Here is a 22,030-nt window from a genome sequence, read left to right on the forward strand (position 1 = left end):
ATATTTACATTACAATTGATACAGTAGCAGAATATCAATTATGAAGTGGCAATTAAATAGTTCTATGATCTGGGGGATCATAACGTGAAGAACTGTATTAAAGGGTCACAGCATTAGGAATGTTGTGAACCACTGTTCTGGGATTTTAATAAATATATAATGTATAGTTTTATATTTTCCCATAGCTCCTAAAGCTCTTTTTTCTCCCTTGCCTTTTAAATTGAATAATTTCCACTAGTCAACATTCAAGATTCATTCAATTTTTTTGTTCAAGGCAAACCACGGGCTTGCTTAAAGTACAGTCCCAAGTCTTTTTTTTTTTTTTTTTTTTTTTTTTTGTCCATCAAAAGCACTAGCCATTCTGTATAATACTGTGCTTTTTTAGTTTCTAGCATTTATATTTCTATATTTAAGTTGCCCATTTATGGGCTCAAATCTGCAGTCTGTTCAAGTCCATTTTTCCCACTAGAGTCATTATAGATCTGTAGCTGATCTGACTGATTATTTTGACTCAATTTAAAAAAAGAAAATCACACTTTAAAACGTGTGTAAATGTGTAAAGCTTTGTTTCATGTTATAACACAGTAGAGACTGTAGTATTTTATACCTGGAAACATTCTTGTCTTTTCTTGCATTGTGCCTTTATTGTGGAGCGTTTGACTTAAACCAGTTAGAATGTAAGCTGAGGTAGGCAGGTGGGGTGGATGTCACAGGAAACAAAGAGAGGTGTGGGGATGAATATGATCACAATATATTGTATGAAATCTCAATGCCCCAGAATATGGGGAATGAGGCAGGGTGGTGAGGCAGGAGTGAGTGCGTGGGTAGGGAGCACCCTCATAGAAGCTGAGGGAAGGGGGATGGGATAGAGGGTTTGCAGAGGGGAAACCAGGAACGAGGATAACATTTGAAATGTAAATAAATAAAATAACCAATTTTAAAAACCTTAAAATTAATAAGATTTGTTTTTAAAAGCTAAGTTATGCTGAGCATGAGTTTTGTTTTCTCTCATGACCATCAATCAGCAGGTAGGAATAGGATATTTCATCACTTATCACTTTCTGCATCTACCAACACAAATTTAACAATAAAATAATAGACGCTGATTTCCAAATTGGTTGATACTTTTATCCACATTACTGTGTGTGATAAGTGAATCAAATAAAACTTGACTGGAATATTTTCTTAGTTAGGGTTTTACTGCTGTGAGCAGACTCCATGAGCAAGGCAAGTCTTATAAAGGACAACATTGAATTGGGGCTGGCTTACAGGTTCAGTCCATTATCATCAAGGTGGGAACAGGGCAACATCTAGGTAGGCATGATGCAGGCAGAGCTGAGAGTTCTACCTCTTCATCTGAAGGCTCCTAGTGGAAGACTGACTTCCAGGACACTAGGGTGAGGGTCTTAAACCCACACCCACCGTGACACACCCATTTCAACAAGGCCACACCTAATAGTGCTACTCTCTAGGCTAAGAATATACAAACCATCACAAATATATAGTAGAAAAATCAAGTTTGAAGTAAAGTAAGATAAATAAAAATGATTGGCAATCTACTAGTAAACCTGTGGTATAGCCCCCAAATGTCTTGCTGTTCTGAATAAGAAGCTAAGCTTTTTATTTTTTGCCATTGCACATATGAATGCTACTAGTTTAACCAGTTCACTCTTCTGGTAATCTTGGAGGACCTGATGATAAAATATGGTATAATTCATGAACAGCTTTTCCTTTTGTAAGAAAAAGGTTAGGAAAACAACATTAGGGGGCTGGCAAGATGGCTCAGTGGTTAAGAGGGCCGCCTGCTCTTCCGAAGGTCCTGAGTTCAAATCGCAGCAACCACATGATGGCTCACAACAATCCATAACGAAATCTGATGCCCTCTTCTGGAGTATCTGAGGACAGCTACAGTATACTTACATATAAGAAATAAATAAATCTTAAAAAACAAAACAAAACAAAACATTAGTATCTGTATTTTCCTCTCATTCTCAGTGTCATACGCGGCCATTGAGTTTTAGTTATAACGGCTATACTCAGATTGGTTCTTTGTCCAGTTGTCATCAGGGAGGCTTCCTCCAGCAGCAGATAGGAGCAAATGCAGAGAGCCACAGCCAGACATTATGCAGAAAGAGAGTCTAAATTGAAGATCTCCATTTGGTCCCTCCTCTTGGAGATTGGGAACCACAGAGAAGAGGAGGAAAAACGAGGAGTTAGAAGTAATGGAAGATGCCAGGAAAACATGGCTCACCAAATCAACTAAGTAAGACTCACATGGACTCATAGAGACTGAAATGCCAAGCACTGGCCTCATGGGTCTGCAACAGGTCCTCTGAGTATATGCTATTGCTGTTAGCTTGCTGGTTCCTAACAGTGGGAGCAGACATGTCTCTGACTCTTTTGCCTGCTCCAATTGGGTTGCTTTTTTATCCCCAATAATGAGAGCTTTAGCCTTATCGTGTTGTATTTTGTTTTGTCCTGTTAGGCTGTAGTCTCTTAGAGACCTATTCTTTTTGGGGTGAGAGAGGAGAGGATCTGAGGCTGAGGAAAAGTGTAGAGGGAAGGGAAATTGGTTGGGAAGTATTGTAGGAGAAAAGACTATATTTTCAATTAGAAAGAAAAAAAGAGGGAAGGGAGGAAGGAATTAGTGTCAAATAAATTTATAAGAAAAAAGGAAAAGACTGGTCATGACAAGCTACCTGAAATTTGCAAGTCTCCAAGCTTCTCAATCCTCAGTTTCCTTAACTACCAGGAATGAATATAAGGTATACTTAAATTCAGATTATACATATATATATTATATATGTATATATACACACACACACACATACATATATGTGTGTGTGTGTGTTTTTCTTTTTTCTTTCTTTTTTTTTTTTTTTTATAAAATACAGCTTACAAAGAGGATAAACCCAGGGAAAGCCAGACATATTGTGGTTGCTGATTTAAAATTTTTTTACATGACTCTAAATTTCCAAAACATTTGAAAAATATTCAGGTTAATAAAAACAGAATTCATTTTTATTTTCTGTAAAAATCCCTTTAAAAGCCATAATTCAATTGCCCAGCCTAGAGATAGCCTGTCTTCCTGTAGTAAAGGAGGTTCAAAATTTAATAAATGTGGGCATATATAAGTTACTACCAGAGAACATAGCAGCTTACATATTTATATATAGAAAAATATACATATAATTACATTCATATAAAAAAGAATCTTAAACACAAAGCTCATATGCATGTTTTTTTCAGCTGAATAAAAGTTATATATACATGATATAAAATACGAAAAAGAAGTCTTCAAACAGAAACTAAATATAATGGAATCTGTGACTATTCTGACTTCCTTCCTGTCTAGGAACCTGTATGTGGCTATAGAAGGCTCTTCTGCTGTTTTATCTAGTTATTCCTAGCATTCTTTTAGAAGTCAGCAAGTGTTAATTATTGTTAACTAGTTTTTCCCTAACATCCCAGACTAGTTAAAGCCTGTGCTATGCCTTCTCCTTACACACTGCAAATATCTCAAAATTGCAATTACATAATAGTATAAGTGGTGATGTAGTATCTCTAAACTCTGCAAGACTTTTGAGACTAAGACTTACTTGTTTCCAACTTTTCCTTATGAATAAAGCACAGAGCTTTACAGGAAATAAATTAATAAACTTAGTTATGGACTTCTAGAAGAATTTTCTGGTTATTTTAAAAAGTAAAATACTATCCTCACAAAGTTACTACCACTTTAATGGAACAATCATTTTGCTTTCCCTATTTTTCTCCTAGTATCAAAATACAGTTCTCTCTTCTACTAATTTCCAATAACAAAGAAACCTTTCTTTAAAAAAAAAAAAAAAAAAAAACAGCACTACTTTTTAAAAAACTGTTGTCTGTAGTCCTTTCCCACCTTGTGATTTGCATTTACTTTCCCAAACAGTGTGGGTTCTACCTTGTGCTCACTTTTTCCACTCATCATAACGTCATCATCAATATAGAGGACCAGTGTGATATTTGGGGGAACAGAGAGAGGATTATGAAATCTTCAACAAAAGCATGGAGAATGAATGAACAATAAAGGTTAAACTATACAGGTATAATGCTGGCCTTATCAGCTGAATGCAAATTGCTTCTAGGTGGTCATTAAGGAAGGGTACCATTATAGACTTTGGCTTGCTCAACAGATCAGTACCATATAGGAAGAGATGCATCAATATGCTCAAGAAGGGACTGCAATAGTATTCAGTATTTGAATAAGTTTAGGATAGTCAACTCTCATTCTCCAAAACACTGCTAATTTTTGAACATGATACATATGAGAGTTAAAAGGAAATGATGTGAGAACAACCACCAGTCCTGTGTAATTCAAGTCCATGCTGGTGACACTAATCTCTACAGTTCCTATAATCTATACAGTTCAAAATACTGGTTTTGCTTCACTCTTTTCTCTGGTAGTAGAAACCCCAGTGGCTTCAGTTTGGCATTGACAAACAAATTAGCTCTCAGTCCAAATATCAGAGAAACAATATGGAAATTCTGGAAAATTCTAAGTATGTGGCAACCAGGAAAATAATAACAGGATAAGTTTGTGAATTCATTGCAATCATTTTGAGTAAGACTTATTATCCAAATCTCCATTGGTTACCTGACCTGCAATTCTTAAAATCTTATTCAGCTATCCTACGGATGTGATTCTGAAGGTTTTTGTTTTTAATTTCTTCATATAATTGTATAAATGTATCTATGTCTTTAAATGATTGATTTTGCATGTTTGAAATTAACCTTATACTTTCCAATATCACCAGATCTCACTATGTAAACCCTTCTTCTAGCTCCCAAATCCATAAGCTGGCCAGAACTTCTGGCCACTAAGAAATGCTGAGAATGGGAAGGAAATAGTCTTACCCAGGGAAGAGCACATCAATTGCTTATCCAATACTAAATAGTCATCACTGAAAACATACAGAAAAGTACCTTATAAAGATGTATTTAGTAATACATAGGTATATACATAGTGGTAGTTTCACTATTCTAGGCCCATGGAAGTGCTACTATTAGGCGGTGTGACCTGTTGGAGGAAGTGTTCACCGTGTAGGCGAACTTTGAGGGTTCCTAGTACTCAAACTTTTCCCAGAGCGAATGAATCACTCTTCTGGCTACCTTTGGTGATCAAGATGTAGAACTCTCAGTTCTTCCAGTATCATGTCTGCCTAGATGCTGCCATGCTTCCCTCCATGATTGATGACAATGAACTGAACCTCTGAAATTGTAAGCCAGCTCCAATTAAATGTGTCCCTTCATAAGAGTTACGTTGGTCATAGTGTCCATTCACAATGGAAAGCCAAAGTCACATATAGAACAATAATGAATGAGAAGAAAGGTCATGAATTTGAAGATTAAGAAGAGGCCCATGGGAGGCCTTGGAGGGAGGAAAGGGAGGGGGAAGTGATGTAACTATATTATAATCTCAACAATAAAATCCCAGAACTTGGGAGGCAGAGGCAGGATTCAAGGCCAACCTGGTCTATACAGTGAGTTCCAAAACAGCAGGGACTTCATATAAAGCCTCTGTCTCAAAACTAATTAATTAATAATGGTGATAATGATGATGATGATGTAAAAGCTTTGTACTTTCAAAGCTTTTAAAACTTTTTTATAATACAACACTATAGTTAACAATGATGTTACAGAAAGAAGTAGGGGGAGGATAATAGCACTTTGCAAAAAAATAATATTTATACTTAAAAGTAATTATACTTAATATAATATAGTTAATATTTAAAGTTATTTAAAACTTTTCCCTCTCCCCAACAATGTAAGGCATTTCATCTAAGGTGACAGTCCTGAGAGACTCACCTCCCAGGTCTCTGGTACATTCTGGAGGGACCCCCAACCTCCTACCTCCCTAGGTTGCCTGTTTCCAATCTTTCGGCTGACTCTCAAGGCTTCAGTCCTTTTCCCCGCCCAAGAACTGATCATGTTCTCCTCTCCCCCCCATCCCTTTCCTTCCCAGATCCTTCCCTCCCAGATCCCTCCCTCCCCACTGTGGTTGCTTTCTTCTCCCTCCCAAGTGGGACTGAGGCATACTCACTTGGGCCCTTCAGCCCTTCAGCTTGTTGACCTTTTTGAGTTCTGTGGACTGTATCTTGGGTATTCTGTACTTTTTTTTTTCTTGATACCCACTTATTAGTGAATACATACCATGTATGTCCTCTTGGGATTGAGTTACCTTTACCTCTCTCAGGATATTTTCTAGTTCTATCCATTTGCCTGCACAACTAAGGATGTCCTCATTCTCTGACCCATAACTGTTCCTGTCTGAAAGAACTGCAGGAATGGAAATGGAGAGGATCCTGAGGAAAAGGAAGTCCAGGAACAGGCCCAAAGTGGGATCCAGCTCAAGAGGAGGCCCCAAGGCCCTATTACTGAGACTATAGGGTACTCACAAAAAGGGACCTAACATGACTGCCCTCTGAAATACCCAACAAGCAACTGAAAGAGTCAGATGCAGATATTTGCACCCAACCAATGGACAGAAACTGCTGACCTCTGTGGTTAATTAGGGGAAAGCTGGAAGAAGCTGAGGAGTAGGGTAACCCTGCAGTCTCAATTAACATGGACCCCCGAAGTCTCTCTGACACTGGACCACCAACCAGGCAGCATACACCAGCTGATATGAGGGCTCAACACACATATAGTAGAGAACTGCCATGTCTGTGTTCATTCAGAGATGATGCACCTAACCCTCAAGAGACTGGAGACCCAAGGGAGTTTAGAAATCAGGTGGGGCAGGGATGGGGACATCCTCGTGGAGACAGGGGGTGGGAAGGAGGTGTGGGATGTGGAAAAGTTGGAGAGTGGACTGGGAGGGGAATAAAATCTGAAGTTTTAAATAAATAAATACATACATACATACATACATACATACATAGGTAACTTTTATTTTCTTCAAATATCAGTAGAGAATACTGAAAATGTTTCATAAGGCTTCAAAATATAAAAATATTGTTTGATTGACTGACTGATTGATTGGCTGACTGATTGATTGTGGGCAACAATTTTTTCCTACCTAGCCAGACCCATCTGCAACTACCTGACACATTTCTTGAGAGAAGTGCTTATCTCTTCAGGATTTTTATGGTTCAATGGGATGACATGAGAATATCACTTGAATAAGCCAAAGGTTTAACCACCTTTTCCTCACCATAGTGATTAACCTAAGTAGGGGACACATATCCAAACTGGGCTTGACATCTGCCTAACATACGTTTTTTGGTAGGGAGGGAGCTGGTTAAGTTAATGAGCTGTGCTTAATGTAGTACTCTTTGAAACTCTAGAAGGATTAAAACAAAAGATTAAGGCTAGGGAAGAAAAAGCCAATTCGCTGTATTGGATTTAGAAGATCCTGGAATTAGTTCCAGTTCCAGTGTTTGCTTTCTTATGGTTGAGATACCTAATAAATCCACATCCATACGCATACAAATGCTATTCTCTTACTTTATTTTTACTTAACTAGTTTGAGTAAGAATTTTTGTAGTTATAAACAGAGTCAAAATATAGTTTTCATTCCATTAAGCATCACAAAATATTTTTTAAAAAAATGAAAATTTTAAGATTCCCTTTTTACATTTAAAAACATGATATCTTATATTTCTTTCTCCCACTTTTGAGCATATATAGCTAACGTTTAAAGAATACAATGTCCTTTTTTCTTTGCATTTCTTTTGATACTATTTTTATATTTGAAGTTATAATTTCACTCCCACATAACCTTCCTTGCTCATTCTAGATCAGTCTCTTTTTTCATTAATTGTTACATATACATTTATATATGCACCTGTATAGTAGTATATACATATGTTCCTAAATACATAAGTACAACCTCTCTGTATGTTACATGCATATCTGCATTTCATTTTCTTCAGGAGACGTTCCTGCTATGTAGTCCAGGATGGCTTCAAATTTATGCTTCTTCAGTGTCAGGCTGCTAAGTAATAGGATTACACATATATGCCACCATGGACAGCTTTATAGGCACTCAACTTTGTTTTGATTTGTTTTACTTCCTAGTTAATTTCTTTACCTTTACAGGTCTAGCTTTCTAGCTTTACATTTTAAGGATACTTTTTAAAAATTTAATTTTAGTTTTTTATCTGCATTGGTGTCAGAGTGTCAGATCCCCTGGAATTAGTTACAGACAGTTGTAAGCCATCATGAGGATGTTAGGAATTGAACCTGGGTCTTCTGGAAGAACAACCAGTACTCTTAACCACTGAGCCATCTCTTCAGTCCCTTAACCATACTTCTCAATCTTAACCTTACCTTTGGTATCTTATTATTTCCTTTAATAAACCATCATGTGGTTTGAATGTTACACCTGTTTTCTCAACTCTCTCTTGAAAATGTAATACAATTTAAGGTTGTAATGTTTTGGTTTCTCACATTAACACCATTCTTCTGTTACTTTTTTTTTTCTTCAGTTTTTTCCATTGTATTCTTTCACACTTAAGGCAATCTTGAAATGTGTAGATGATTCTTTAATAACCATTAGTAATTTAAAAATAAGACTACACATAGAAAACTGGGAATCCTATGAGCATGGGTTTTTTTTGATTTATGAACCTTTTAGAGTAATTAAGTCAACAGCTAGCTATTCCAGGAGGAATCTTTCAATAAGAGAATGCAAAGGTCACTACACTAATATCATTTAATTTCTTTAGAAGTAGGAAACAAACCAGGACCCTTAAGCCTGCTGAATGGCCTGACAAAAAACCAAATCTACAAGTAACTCTTTCACCCATATGCTAACAAATAAGGGCAGCTCCTATGGACAATTCACACCTTGCATACTCACAGTCTCTGCCTACTTGTAGACAGGCAAGGAACACAGGCTTCCTTCTACTTGGTTTACTCAGTACACAGTACACTGGTTTGGCTTGGTTTTGGTAGGTTTTGGTTTTTTGGGGTTTTTTTTGGGGGGGAGAGGGGGGTTGGTTTTTCAAGACAGGGTTCCTCTGTGTAGCCCTGGCTGTCCTGGAACTCACTCTGTAAACCAGGCTGGCCTCGAACTCAGAAATCCACCTGCCTCTGCCTCCCAAGTGCTGGGATCAAAGGCGTGGGCCACCACGTCAGGCTCAGTACACTGTTTTTAAACCCACTTTATAACTAAGTATATGCACACCTAAATCAGTAAGAACTTGAGATGTTAATCTTAGAGACTTAACCTGGTACTTTTGTTAAATTTGGCAGTGGATAATTTCACAGCCCAGTGTTGTGCTGAGAGTGTAAAATGAGGCCAAATGCAAACAATAGATAGGTTTGAACTTGCTCGTGCATATTCTATATCCTTTCTGGCTGTCTTGTTATCACTGTTGATCCTTACCTATTTTCTTTTCTCTGTATTTCTTTTACTTTTTTACTATTATTTTAATGGACTCCTAGGAGAGCAAGAAGGAAAAATACAAATGCCCAGTTTATAATTTTCATTCAATGTTATCTACAAGCATTTTTTTTTTTAACTGGGAGTCTCCTCACCTCTTTCTGGAAGGCTTTAAGGTCCATCTCTGCTAACTATCGTGGCCTCAATTAGCATATTCTGAGACGTATCATTTGAATTTGCCAAGACCACTTGGAGAAATGGCAGTTTGGTTTTGAGGGACCACATTAGGAAAGGGTTCTTCCTCAGAAGAAACGCCTAAAGCCCACAATGTGTTGATAAGAACTAAAGAGTACTTACACAGCAAGACTACTCAAAACATACTGTACGTGCTCACACTCGTCTGGGAACGACGCGCTGGCTGACGTGAAACAGCACAGTGCAGTCTGAAGAACCTGAAGCTGTGGCAACGGGACCTGCCAACGTCCAGCGTAATCTTCAACCACCTGAAGAAGAGAGTTTAAAAGCAAATTACTGCCGGGTGGTGGTGGCGCACGCCTTTGATCCCAGCACTTGGGAGGCAGGGGCAGGTGGATTTCTGAGTTCCAGGCCAGCCTGGTCTACAGAGTGAATTCCAGGACAGCCAGGGCTATACAGAGAAACCCTGTCTCAAAAAACAAAAAACAAAAAACAAACAAACAAACAAAAAGCACATTACTATGAAAAATGTTGCCAATTTAAATTTAAAATGCAGATAAAACTTAACAGATATACAAAAACATTAATTCTACATGGATGCACCTGAAGGAAAGGTAAGGAAAAGTGTCCTAATTTTGTAAGAAAAATCTAAAGTTAAAGTTACATTGTTTAAAACACCAAAATAATTTAAAAGTAGATTCTAGAAAGGTAAAAGCCATTTGGAATCTGCAAACAACTTAAACCTCAACATTTTTGGATGCTTAATAAAGCAAGTTCCTCGCTCGACTCATTGCTCCTTAGGTTGATATTTATATAACATGAAGGACTTTCAAGAGCTCTCAGTGTGGTAAGTCTAAACGTTTCCAAAATGGAAGCTGGAATAAATGCCTCTGCACCTTCCCATTCCATGTCATCTTGAATATTATCTATTGTATATGCAGCTATTGATAGATAATTCACTACATCTAAAGACTATTTTTTGCTGGGGTACATAGCTCAGTTGCAGAAATCTGGTCCAAGGTGTATAAAGCTTCAAATTCAATTTCTGGTAGCAACAAAATAAACAAGCAAAATTAAATAAAGATGATTTACTTTACAAACTCATTTGTTAGAATATTATTCATTATGAAACAAAAAGTTACCTACCCACAAGTCTTAGTTTGGTGACCTAAAACCATATAAACAATGCCACAGCCTGTCAAATGCAGTCTCTTGTCTGAATTTGACACCTGATATCTTTTAAGTATTTTCCCAATGGTCTCTAGACCATTGCTCTCTCAAGAGCATACCCTGAACTCAGCCCAAACTACCATACATATTCTTCCTGTACATGATCCAAAATGAACTGTAAGACTATAAGCTAACCTAACTCAAGTCACAATCATTTTCACATCTGTTTGGTCTGAGGATAGTATGGATTTGGGCTTTTCAGTCAGCAAAAATGTTGTATCTTTTTTGCTAATGTCAGAGCTTTCACTCTGCCCATTCACAGTACCAGCCCCAACCATCAGGTATGCACAGCTAGTAGATTAGCATTTACTAGCAGTTCATGTTACCTGAAAATATGCAAGATTTTTTTCATGTCATCATCAAGGTTGTAACCACAAAATAGCACAGACATGTAATAGAACGTGTTCATATCCCCTAGTCGCATATTAAAAATCACTAGTCAATATCTTTTTGGCAAGGCTATTAAACCAGCTAGTAGTATTAAGACTCCCCTATTTCACTATCTAAGAAATGTTTAGAAAAAGAAAAATATATTGAAATTTACATATGTTGAGTCTGCCACATATCTCATAACTATTGCCAATAATACTATTTTTTAAGTAGAAATAACTTAAATTCTTTGGTGGCAAAGAGACAAAGATGCCCTTCTCTTCCCACTGTCAACCATTTATTCAGTAAACGCTTCAGCAAATTTACTCACTATTTGCCATGCTCAACGGTTCCCATAACCCACCTATTTGTAAAACACAAGACTTGCGCATATCTATCAAGGTTTACAGCAACTCTTAAGTTCTAGTCTGTATAAACTTGATTGTTTGCAAAGTGTCCCCCAAAGTCCATCCAAATGTGATTGAAAATTTTTAAATTATTACAGACTCTTCCCAACTTTGGTTTGTAAGGTTTGGTTCTTTTAGATACTAACAGTTGCTAACTTGGAAAAAAAAATTACCTTGTTAGATGAGATATTTGTAATAAAGCAGTTGTATTTGTTCTACCCAAACATCCCCTGCATATATTCACTATATTCACTGACTTAACAAAAGATAGTAAGTTTTCAAAAGAAAGAAGAAAATTAAGCAAAATCATAGGAATGTATTCCATTAAAAAGGAAAGATATCAAAGCTAGCTTCACACATGAAACAAAAGGACTTTGGTGAATCATGAAATAATAAATAAATTAAAATATTGTGTACTGGTTGGTTTTGTGTGTTAACTTGACACAGCTGGAGTTATCACAGAGAAAGGAGCTTCAGTTGGGGAAATGCCTCCATGAGATCCAGCTGTAAGGCATTTTCTCAATTAATGATCAAGGGGGAAAGGCCCCTTGTGGGCAGTGCCATCTCTGGGCTGGTAGTCTTGGGTTCTATAAGAGAGCAGGCTGAGCAAGCCAGGGGAGGCAAGCCAGTAAAGAACATCCCTCCATGGCCTCTTCATCAGCTCCTGCTCCCTGACCTGCTTGAGTTCCAGTCCTGACTTCTTTCAGTGATGAACAGCAATGTGGAAATGTAAGCTGAATAAACTCTTTCCTCCCCAACTTGTTTCTTGGTCATGATGTTTGTGCAGGAATAAAATCCCTAACTAAGATATATTGATTAGATATTAGGCCTGTTTCACAAGAGGGATTTTATGCCTGCTACTGTGAATCTGGTTAAAAGTCTGTGGCTAGGAAGAACATAGGACTTAGAGGGGGAAATTCTTATTTTCTAAATAGCCATGATGTCAAACTGCTTTCTATATGTTTATATCCACAAATCAGAACAAAATGGCTGAGTGCTCAGCTACCTCTCCAATCCAACACTCAGGACATGGAAGAGGGAGCAGAAAGAATGTGAGAGCCAGCATATAGGAAGGAGAACAGTAAACTGTTGACCTCTGGTTATGACATGGATATTACACACAGCAGCCATGGTTTCCTGTACAAGATCTACACAAGATCCAGCACGGATAGAGAGAGACTCCCACACCTACTGGAAGACCTGTTGGCACCTGATGAGGAGAGTCTCCCTCCTTTGAATACTATGGTGCTACAAGAATGCCCATGCCCTAGTAATGGTCCCGCATCATGCATATATGTAACACTAATTAATTGGACTCAGGGAGTCATTAATAAAAATTTTAAAAGAAAAACATGAAGTGGGAGTAAGACTGGATGGGAGGCACTAGAAGGAGTCATAAAGAGATAGTGGTAGTCATATATATAATCATATTGTATAAATGTATGAACTTTTCAAAAAATAAATTTTTAGAAAAAGTAAAATCAAAAATAGACTACAAAACATTATTTCCATACTAACAAGCAATCTTAGTTTGTGCTGACTTCCATTGAAACACTTTAAATAACTCTTTGAGCTAAGATATTTGTGATTTAAAGTTGGTTGAGATTTTGTATTTTAAATATTCTGTTAACTTGCATTCTGCTATTTTACACTTGAATAGCATACAGCATTTTCCATTTAGCATTGTTATTTTTAAAAGGTAACATTATCCAGATGAAATCTAATTTTTCTAACATTTCCAAAATAGGAATGGTATTGCTTTTTATCTATACTTTGTATAAAAGAGGGGTCGACTTTCTTCTTTTCCTCTTCTTTGGCCCCAGAATTTTCTATAAACTATGGGAAAGAGCTAGAAAGCCTATACTGGTTAGTGAAAAGAAGGGTATATGCCAAAACATCAGTCAGAATTCTCTCACTCCATTTCTGTCCTCTTCCTAAACTCTGGGCGATATGACCTTCTTTTTTCCTACATTCTCATTCATAAAGTATAAACTCAGTCCTTCTCCAAACATACCATAGTAAGGACAAATTTTATACCACATCTAATCACTTAGTCCATGGGATGATGTATGCAATAACTAGTGACAGCCTACCAACTCTAGGCCAAGGTTAATTGTAGAAGTTTTGTTCTATATAGCTCCTCAAAACTTCTGTATTCAGCTGGGCGTGGTGGCACACGCCTTTAGTCCCAGCACTTGGGAGGCAGAGGCAGGTGAATTTCTGAGTTCGAGGCCAGCCCGGTCTACAAAGTGAGTTCCAGGACAGCCAGAGCTACACAGAGAAACCCTGTCTTGAAAAACCAAAAAAAAAAAAAAAAAAAAAAAACCAAACAAACAAACAAAAAAAACTTCTGTATTCATTGCCCTTGACACAGGTCAGGGCACCTACACAGTAGCATGGAGGTCAGCATAAAAATCTGGCTTTCCTATTAGTAAAATAATAGTAAACAATAAGACCTTTACATCAATTGTGAAGTCAATTTCCATTTGTTACCAAAACTAAAGGAGTAACTCTTTTGCTTCATAAATTCTCAGATTGGTGCCTGGACAAGAGAATTTTATTGTGGACACGTATGTGCACAATAAAAAGATTAAATTAAAATGAAAGTTAAATTAATACTAATTTTCAGTACTGGGTATTGTGGTAAATCTCCAACCCCAATAAGCCTGTGCAAAAACACACAACTCAGTTATAAAATTTATAAGCTGCATGCCTAGATTGGGCAGACCCATCACTACACTAATCTATTCCCCAGCTATGAGACCCTTGCTTCTTGAGGCTTCTCCAGGCCATCTTCCTTCTACCTATTTATTCCTCCTAGTCTTTCTTCCTCTGTTCTTTCCTACTCTTCTCCGACTCTGAAAAACTTCCAGCCCCACCTTTCCCTCCCACTGCCCAATCACAGGCAGGCTCTAGCCTTTATTTGACCAGTTAAAATGGGGAGATGGTTCACAGGAAATCACCTGAGTGATCCACTCCTCCTCGGGGCAGCCCAGATAAACTGAATTTTATTTGGTGATTGCTTTGTTTTTTGAGACAGGGTTTTTCTGAGTAGCTTTGGCTGTCTTGGAACTCGCTCTGTAGACAAGGCTGGCCTCAAACTCAGAGATCTGTCTACCTCTGCTTCCTAACTAACTGTTAGGATTAAAGGTGTGAATCACCACTGAATTAAAATTTAAGAGAGATGAAACATGTTTATTCATAGTAAGAGAATTAAAAAAGAGTAAATAAGAAGGTATGCTAAATAAGATGGAAAAACTTGGACTTCCTTAAAAAGTACACTCCTAAAATCGGGGGTGGGGGAAGTATATATCATACCAGAAATGTTCTCAAAGATAGAATTAGGGAGGACCAAAGCACTAATTGCTACTCACTAGAAAGAGAATCTTTGGTGATTTCAAAGGTACCTGACTGAGGGAAAAACATAACTATAGGAGAGAAATATCAAAACTGAGCCAGAGGGAAATCCAACCATGATAGATAAAGTAGTCTTCTAAAAACTGATGAAAAATAATAAAAGAACGTAGGAAACCTCACCTTGAACACTGAGAAATTTATACAAAGTAGCAAAAAAGTTGTACACATCTGACAGGTAGCAAAAAAGAGATTATATTAAATTATCTGAAGTATTTCAAGTACATCTTGAGTACATATTTAATATAAATTGCAATTATTTGATCAGTATAGTGAAATAAATGAAAGGCCTAGGGAGAAGAAAAGCAATAATGAAGAGAAAGTAGGAGGTCTGCTTTTGGCCAATAACTTTTCCTTAACTGAGGAAGAGAAGAGTGGGAAATTTTGTTTGATACTAACAACATCTTGATTCAAAGTCCTTGACATTTTAGTCTCTTGGCATCAGAGGTGTGAGATAATGACAGAGCAAAAAGCAAAGAGAAAGGAATAGGAAGGCAGGAGGGCCAGTTCACAAGTAATCTAAAAAGTAAACAAACCCAACCTCAGTTATGTTTATTGATAGTAAAGCATTTGACACCCTACTACTGCTCACAGAAATGTGACAAAACAGGATGTTGATCATGCCAACAAAGTGAAACTATCTAGGGCATAGAAGGAGTAAAAGCAAAGCAAAGAGACTGAAAGGAATATAAACCAGATGAGGTACTCTTCAGCTGAAGAGATAGCTCAGCATACTGTTCTTGCAACCCAACTTCAGTTCCCAGGACCCGCATTAGGTAGCTCACAATCTGTAACTCCATTGCCAGGAGATTGGATATCTTCCTTTGGCTTCTACCAGTACTTGTACCCATCTGCTCACAGACTCGATTTTAAGGTAAATCTATTTGTTTGTTTGTTTGTTTGTTTGTTAAAGAAGCTTTCACTAGATTCCAAAAGATGTATTTTTTTTTTCAAAAACATCTAAACGAACTTCATTTCTTGGTTGTTATGTAAATGTTGTAAACATGGAAACAAAAGGGTGCTTTTATGATTTAATTCAGTAAGTTTAAAATGTCAGAAGAGCAGCAACAGCCCAGGTAACAGTGTGAAAAGTGTCTTAGCACAAGAGTGAAAATAAAAAGCAAGAACATAACCCTGGCCTGTGAAGGCTAGAGGACAGCAGCTGCAGTCGGGCTTCTTCAGACAGTGCGTGCTGTGCTACTGCACAGACTCCATGTGTGCTACTGCACAGACTCCATGTGTGCTACTGCACAGACTCCATGTGTGCTACTGCACAGACTCCATGTGTGCTACTGCACAGACTCCATGCTTACTGTAGCAAAAATACCAGAACCCCACAGAAGAAATATATGTTAGCAGTAGAGATATGTAGTACAAGTAGTATGCCCTACTTCTAATGCAAGAACCATCAATTAAGACCTCATGGTACCTGTGATTGCAAACCACTGATTTCATAAAATTTTAAAAGGAAAAATGCAAACTACTTTCAGGATGTAAAAATGTTTAGAGATAAAAACTATCTGCTCCCACCCCCACCCCCAAAATCAGTACAAACCACTTGATGGGGCTTTCTAGTAAGCTCTAGAAATGCAAGCTCTAGAGGAGAGAGAACTCAGTCAGCAGAAAGCCTGCTACACAAGCTTGAGGACTGAGTTCAGATCCCTAACACGTGAAAGCTAGACACGGCAGCGTAAGTATGTTGGCCTAGTGCATGACAAATGCATTTCCAGAGCTCTTTACCCAGCCAGCCTGAGCTCCAGGGCAGGAAAATCCTGTTTCAAAAATTAAGAACTGTGCATAATGGTGCATGACTTAATGATGCAGAGGCAGGCAGATCTCTGAGTTCTGAAGCCAGTCGGGTCTACAGAGAGAGTTCTAAGACAGCCAGAGCTAAATAGAGGGACCCTGTCCTTAAAAAAAAAAATTAAGGTGAAAAGCGATTGAGAAAGACATCTGAAGTTGACCTCTGGCCCCCACATGCATGTACACATAGAGGCAATAAATAAATAAACACTGTGTATTCGAATAATTGATAATAATGAGTCATAAAGCTGAAAACAAATTTACTTCATTTTTTATATGTTATGATTTGTATATAAAGTGTCTCCAAAATCCCGTGTTAAAATCATGGATGTTTTGACCTAAAAAGTGGATTAATCCACAAATAGTTTCATAATCTAATAGCATTATTGGAGGTGATCACATTTTTCAGAGGTGAGACCTAGATGGAGACATGTTAATGATTGTATCTGGTCACTGACTCCTCCCACCTGTTCTGCTTCCTGGCTATCATGAATTGAGCAGCTCTTTTCTACCAATCTTGATTCATCTCATGCCCAAAGCAATACAAACCACCCAACCATGCTCTAAAATCTCTGGTAAAAGGAGACAAATCAATTGAACAAATTGACACACTATTAATCAGTAGATTAAATTTGATAAATTTAAACATCTATACTAGGGCTATTTAAATTAAAACCTAAAAGAAAATTTTTAACTTGAAAACTGATCATAGTGAACAGTGATAAACTTAGTAGAAGAACTCAATGAATGCAGGCTCTCGGTTTGATCCTTCTTACCACAAAGGGGCAAAGGCAACAACGAAAGGAAAATGCAGCAAACTTTAATAGGCATGTGTTAACTCCACAGAGCCTCTACTAAGATTTTCAACTGAAGCACTACTGATGAAAAGAAGCAAGCTCTGTATCTCAATAAACTCACCAGCTACTTTAACATTCGTTCTTCTCACACCAGAAAAAATATCTTCAAATGAATAAATATGTATATTATACTACAGCTACATGATACATTAGAGCTAGATGATCAGCAATTTGTTTGTCCTTTTTTAAAAGAATATACTAATAGTTGAAACAGAAACATATTAACTATTTGAGCCAGCAGATCCTGCTGCTCATTAGATATCCTAGCTGTTTCTTTTACTGTCTAGAAACAGCATAACTCCACATATCCAGATTAGAACCTGATGTAACTTCAAGGAATTAGTTGGGGCATTTTCTCCTCATTCACAAAATGTTAAATACTTTTATTATGCTAACATTTCTAGTAACTTTCCTCTCACCTCACTCCATGCTCATAATCACTAGTCTGTAGGGCCTTTAGTCATTCATTTTCTAGCTACTCAACAATGGCATCCTTTTCTAGGTAGGCTTTCACACATTACCTTCCCTTATTTATCTTAAAACATTTAAGATTCACAAACATACAGCTTTGCTTTAATCTCTGTACATACTGCTCTGTAAAATTCAAACTCCTAAGTTAAGATCTCGATGATCTATCTTTCCAGTCTTATGCTGTTGAGTCAGAGTCCATTGAAGATGGGCTCTTCCCTCAAAGTCGGTTTTGGGATGTACTACCTGCTTCCCTGGAACTCTAAAAAGGTAAACATATCAGCTTGGTCACTCTTGGCCTCCTAGTCAAAAGAACAAAATACCTTTGGCCCTAGGTGGAGACCATGGCATTGTGATCTGTTCTAAAGATTAGAACATTATATAGCATTGTCTGCTTCTCTAAAAGGTAATCCAGCTAAGCCGGCCATTCACCTGACCACGTGTCCATGCCACAGGAAATTTGATTTACTTGAAAAAAATGATGGAGAGAGAGGAAAAAGTCGTGAGCCTGTTCCCTGCTCTTCTATCTCTTTTTCTCTCAAATAGTGGGCAACCCCTAGATGTACTGACCCTAACTCTTTAGGTTTTGTCCACTGTCTCTGTAGTCTCTCCCTTTCAGCCAGGCAGCTGTTTGCCAACCTGCATTGCTGAGCTTTCATATCATAACCCAAGCAGCCTGGCTTTCCCTCTTCCCCCTGTCTATCTCCCTCCTTCTAGAAATTGCTGAGATTTACTGCTTGTCTGTGTTGGGTTTTTTTTTTTTCCTCTCAAATGCTAAATTGTTATTGAGCTTTTCAATCCTTAACTGAATCCTTTGACTAGCAAGACCCAGTTCATACTGATGACATAAGGACATTTTATCATGAAAAACATGGGTGACTAGACTCTAGCTCCAATTTTAAGTTAGATACTGGAATGAAAGTAATGAATGCATAGCTACTCTTTTTATAAACACAGGATGGCACACAGAAAACCAAAAAAATAAAAAACAAAAAAACAGCTTTTGATGTTCTCATATTTGTTTCTATAAATGTTTAGACTTTGTTGCTATCTTGAACACAATGTCTCCATATTGCTTTAATAAATTTGACATTATGACAGCTGGCTACACCTCTGTATTTACTGAGAGTTGCAAGGCTAGGTGCTTATTAGGGTGCATTCTTTAACCCCAGCCTTCACAGAAAGAAGCAGGGGGATCTCCGTTAGCTTGAGACCAGCCTGGTCTCCATAGTGACAGGAGACACACATAATTTCTACGGGTTTGAAATCATCACACAACGAGTTGGTTGTGCTGTCTGAAGAGGTTTAACAAGTGTGGCCTTGCTGGAGGAAGAATGTCACTGGAGAAGGGCTTTGAGAGTCAAAAACCTTGTACCACGTCCAGTTAGTTAGTTTGTTTTCTGTTCCTGCTTGCCTCTCAAGATGTGATCTCTCAGCCCCAATGCCTGCTTCTTGTTGCATGCCTCCCTACCATGTTATACCTCTGTAACTATTAGCCAAAATAAACTCTTTCTTCCATAAGTTGCTTTTTTGAGTCATAGTGTTTTAGCACAGCAACAGGTAAGTAATATACACATTGATGAACATTTGTAGTTTTGTTGTCTTGTGTTTTTTTAAGTGTCTATGACATTACTTTTACTCAATCAATAATGAATTTTAAATTCTTTAGTATAATTAAATAATATCCCAGATATAATACAGTTCTTATGTCTACCATAGTACAGGCTGGTTCTTATCAATAAGACTAGCCAGGCATCACATACTAGCAACATAACTTGGCCAAGTCATGTGCTCTCTCAATCTTAGTTCCTTTATCTATAAAATAAAAATAATGGTAGATACCATGAAGTGTAGCAAATCAAATGCATTACAACAGGCAAAGCAATTATCAAAATCTCTAATACATATAATATCACATTTAACAAGAGTAACATATCATATCTCACAAGAGTAACACTGAAAATAAGAGTAATATGTATGGGGGTGAGTATAGAGGACTTTTGGGATAGCATTGGAAATGTAAACGAGGAAAATACCTAATAAAAAAAGAGTAATGTATACATACCTATAACACAATCTAATAAAATGTACTGGAAATTTAAAACTGCTATAATTTGATTATGTCTATAAAATAAGTTTTGTGTTCTGAAAACTTATTCTAATGGTGTTTGGAACTGGAACCTTTCCAAGATACCAAGGGTTATGTAACATCACAAGGTTAGGGCAACCATGATAGCATTAGTAGTGTTACAGAGAGAGGAAGGGAGGGAGGGAGGAAGAGAGGAAGAGAAGGAGGGAAGGAGGGAAGGAGACAGAGACAGACAGACAGACTATGAATGTAAATATGACTCTGGTATCCATGTTCCCTTGCTCTTGCCACATGCTCTCTACCATGTTTTGATTCAGTAATACGCCCTAAGCAGATGCTGGAGCACATAGCCTTGTAACTGCTAGCATCTAGAACTATAAAAAACTTTTATCCTTATGAACTACTTGTCTGTGGTATTCTATTTTAGCAACAGAAAATATACTAAAACAATATCAAGTTTTTGTTGCTGTATTTTTTACATCATTGCAGATGCCAGTCAACAAAGGAACATTAAATTGTGAGTATTTAGAACATTTAAACTTTAGAGTAGAAAATACCCTGATAATAGCAACTTCAGTAATAGAAATATATATTAATAAGCAGAGTATACATGTCTGTGGCTAGTGTTGATCAGCAATTTCCTTATAACTGAAAGATTCCTTCCTAGTAAACAAGGCAAAGACCATCAGAGCTGAAGCTTACGAGGCTCACAAGTACACACAGACAGTTAACTTCTACACAGAAGACTACTGATGGCTGAGCTGTCTCCAAGTTGGGCAGGAATCGCCAAGGGTGCAGCCTTCATGAATTGTCACCCTTAGGGGGTTGGGGGCTCAGGAATGAGTCATCTATATTACTCCTGCAAGTAACCCTTTATCCATACTTGCTAAGTGACCTTAATAAACTCATTCTTAACCTTAATAAACTCTGCTCAGCAAATTTGCCTTCCACAGAATTGTCACTTTGGTTTGTCCCTGGCTTCCTATCTAATGTGAACAGACATCTTTTCATGTCTTTTGGAGAAAGGTGACAATAGATAATGTATATAGACTACCACAGAAGCCAGAAAACAAGCCTGTTCCCTTTTTTTCTGAAAATTTTATTAGGTGATCAACTATAGAGTCTGTCACCCAATACTGAATGGGGGAGTTATGTCCTCCATGCCTTTATTGGGGCAGATGAACATTGATAATGAAAGGAATAAACTAGTACTTACTCTATACACAAATTATCCTCTGTATACTAATCCAAACTACGTAATCAAGCGGCTGCCAATTTAGACCTCTGCTCTTCTTTATCCCCAGCAACACCCATACACTCTCAACAAATCAAGTTTTCTGCTGTTGGTGACCACTCTGTCTTCCTGAAACTTATCAATTCCTTGATAAACTTATCTGTTTCTCCAATAATTAATTCTTCTCAGACGTCATTTAATGAATCATTCTTTCGGGGCTGGAGTGATGGCTTAGTGGTTAAGAGCAATGACTGCTCTTCCAGGGAGGGGGTCCTGAATTCAATTCCCGGCAACCACATGGTAGCTCACAACCATCTGCAATGGGATCTGATGCCCTCTGCTGGTGTGTCTGACAACTACAGTGCGCTCATAAAATAAATAATTCCTTAAAAATAAAAAAAGAATCATGCTTTTTTAGTTAGCCAATTGATTTTGGAGTTCCTCCAGTATCAGTTTTTATTCCTTTTTCTTATTCCTTTTCTTAACCTAGTCTGTATTTCCTCCCTATGTGAATTCATGTCTCACATCAAATACTATCCATACAGCTGCAAAAACCAGAACTTCCTTGCCAAGCTGTGATGTGTAGAAATCCAGCTA

The 22,030-nt window shown here is 37.5% G+C and overlaps 1 protein-coding gene across 3 annotated transcripts in view; it reads right to left on the bottom strand.

The window, feature by feature from the left end:
* The window catches only part of Zfp654 (zinc finger protein 654), a 71,591-nt gene that overhangs the window by 40,393 nt on the left and 9,168 nt on the right, over positions 1–22,030 (bottom strand). For all 3 annotated transcript variants that reach the window (XR_003951833.1, XM_011246018.3, NM_001347245.1), the window contains exon 2: positions 9,725–9,870. Coding sequence is in view for 1 of the 3 variants with exons in the window: in NM_001347245.1 (NP_001334174.1) it covers positions 9,725–9,870 (146 nt within the window). In the remaining 2 variants the exon portion in view is untranslated. The remainder of the gene's footprint in view (positions 1–9,724; positions 9,871–22,030) is intronic.

The sequence above is a fragment of the Mus musculus genome, chromosome 16, assembly GCF_000001635.26.
Source record: "Mus musculus strain C57BL/6J chromosome 16, GRCm38.p6 C57BL/6J".
NCBI lineage: Eukaryota > Metazoa > Chordata > Mammalia > Rodentia > Muridae > Mus > Mus musculus.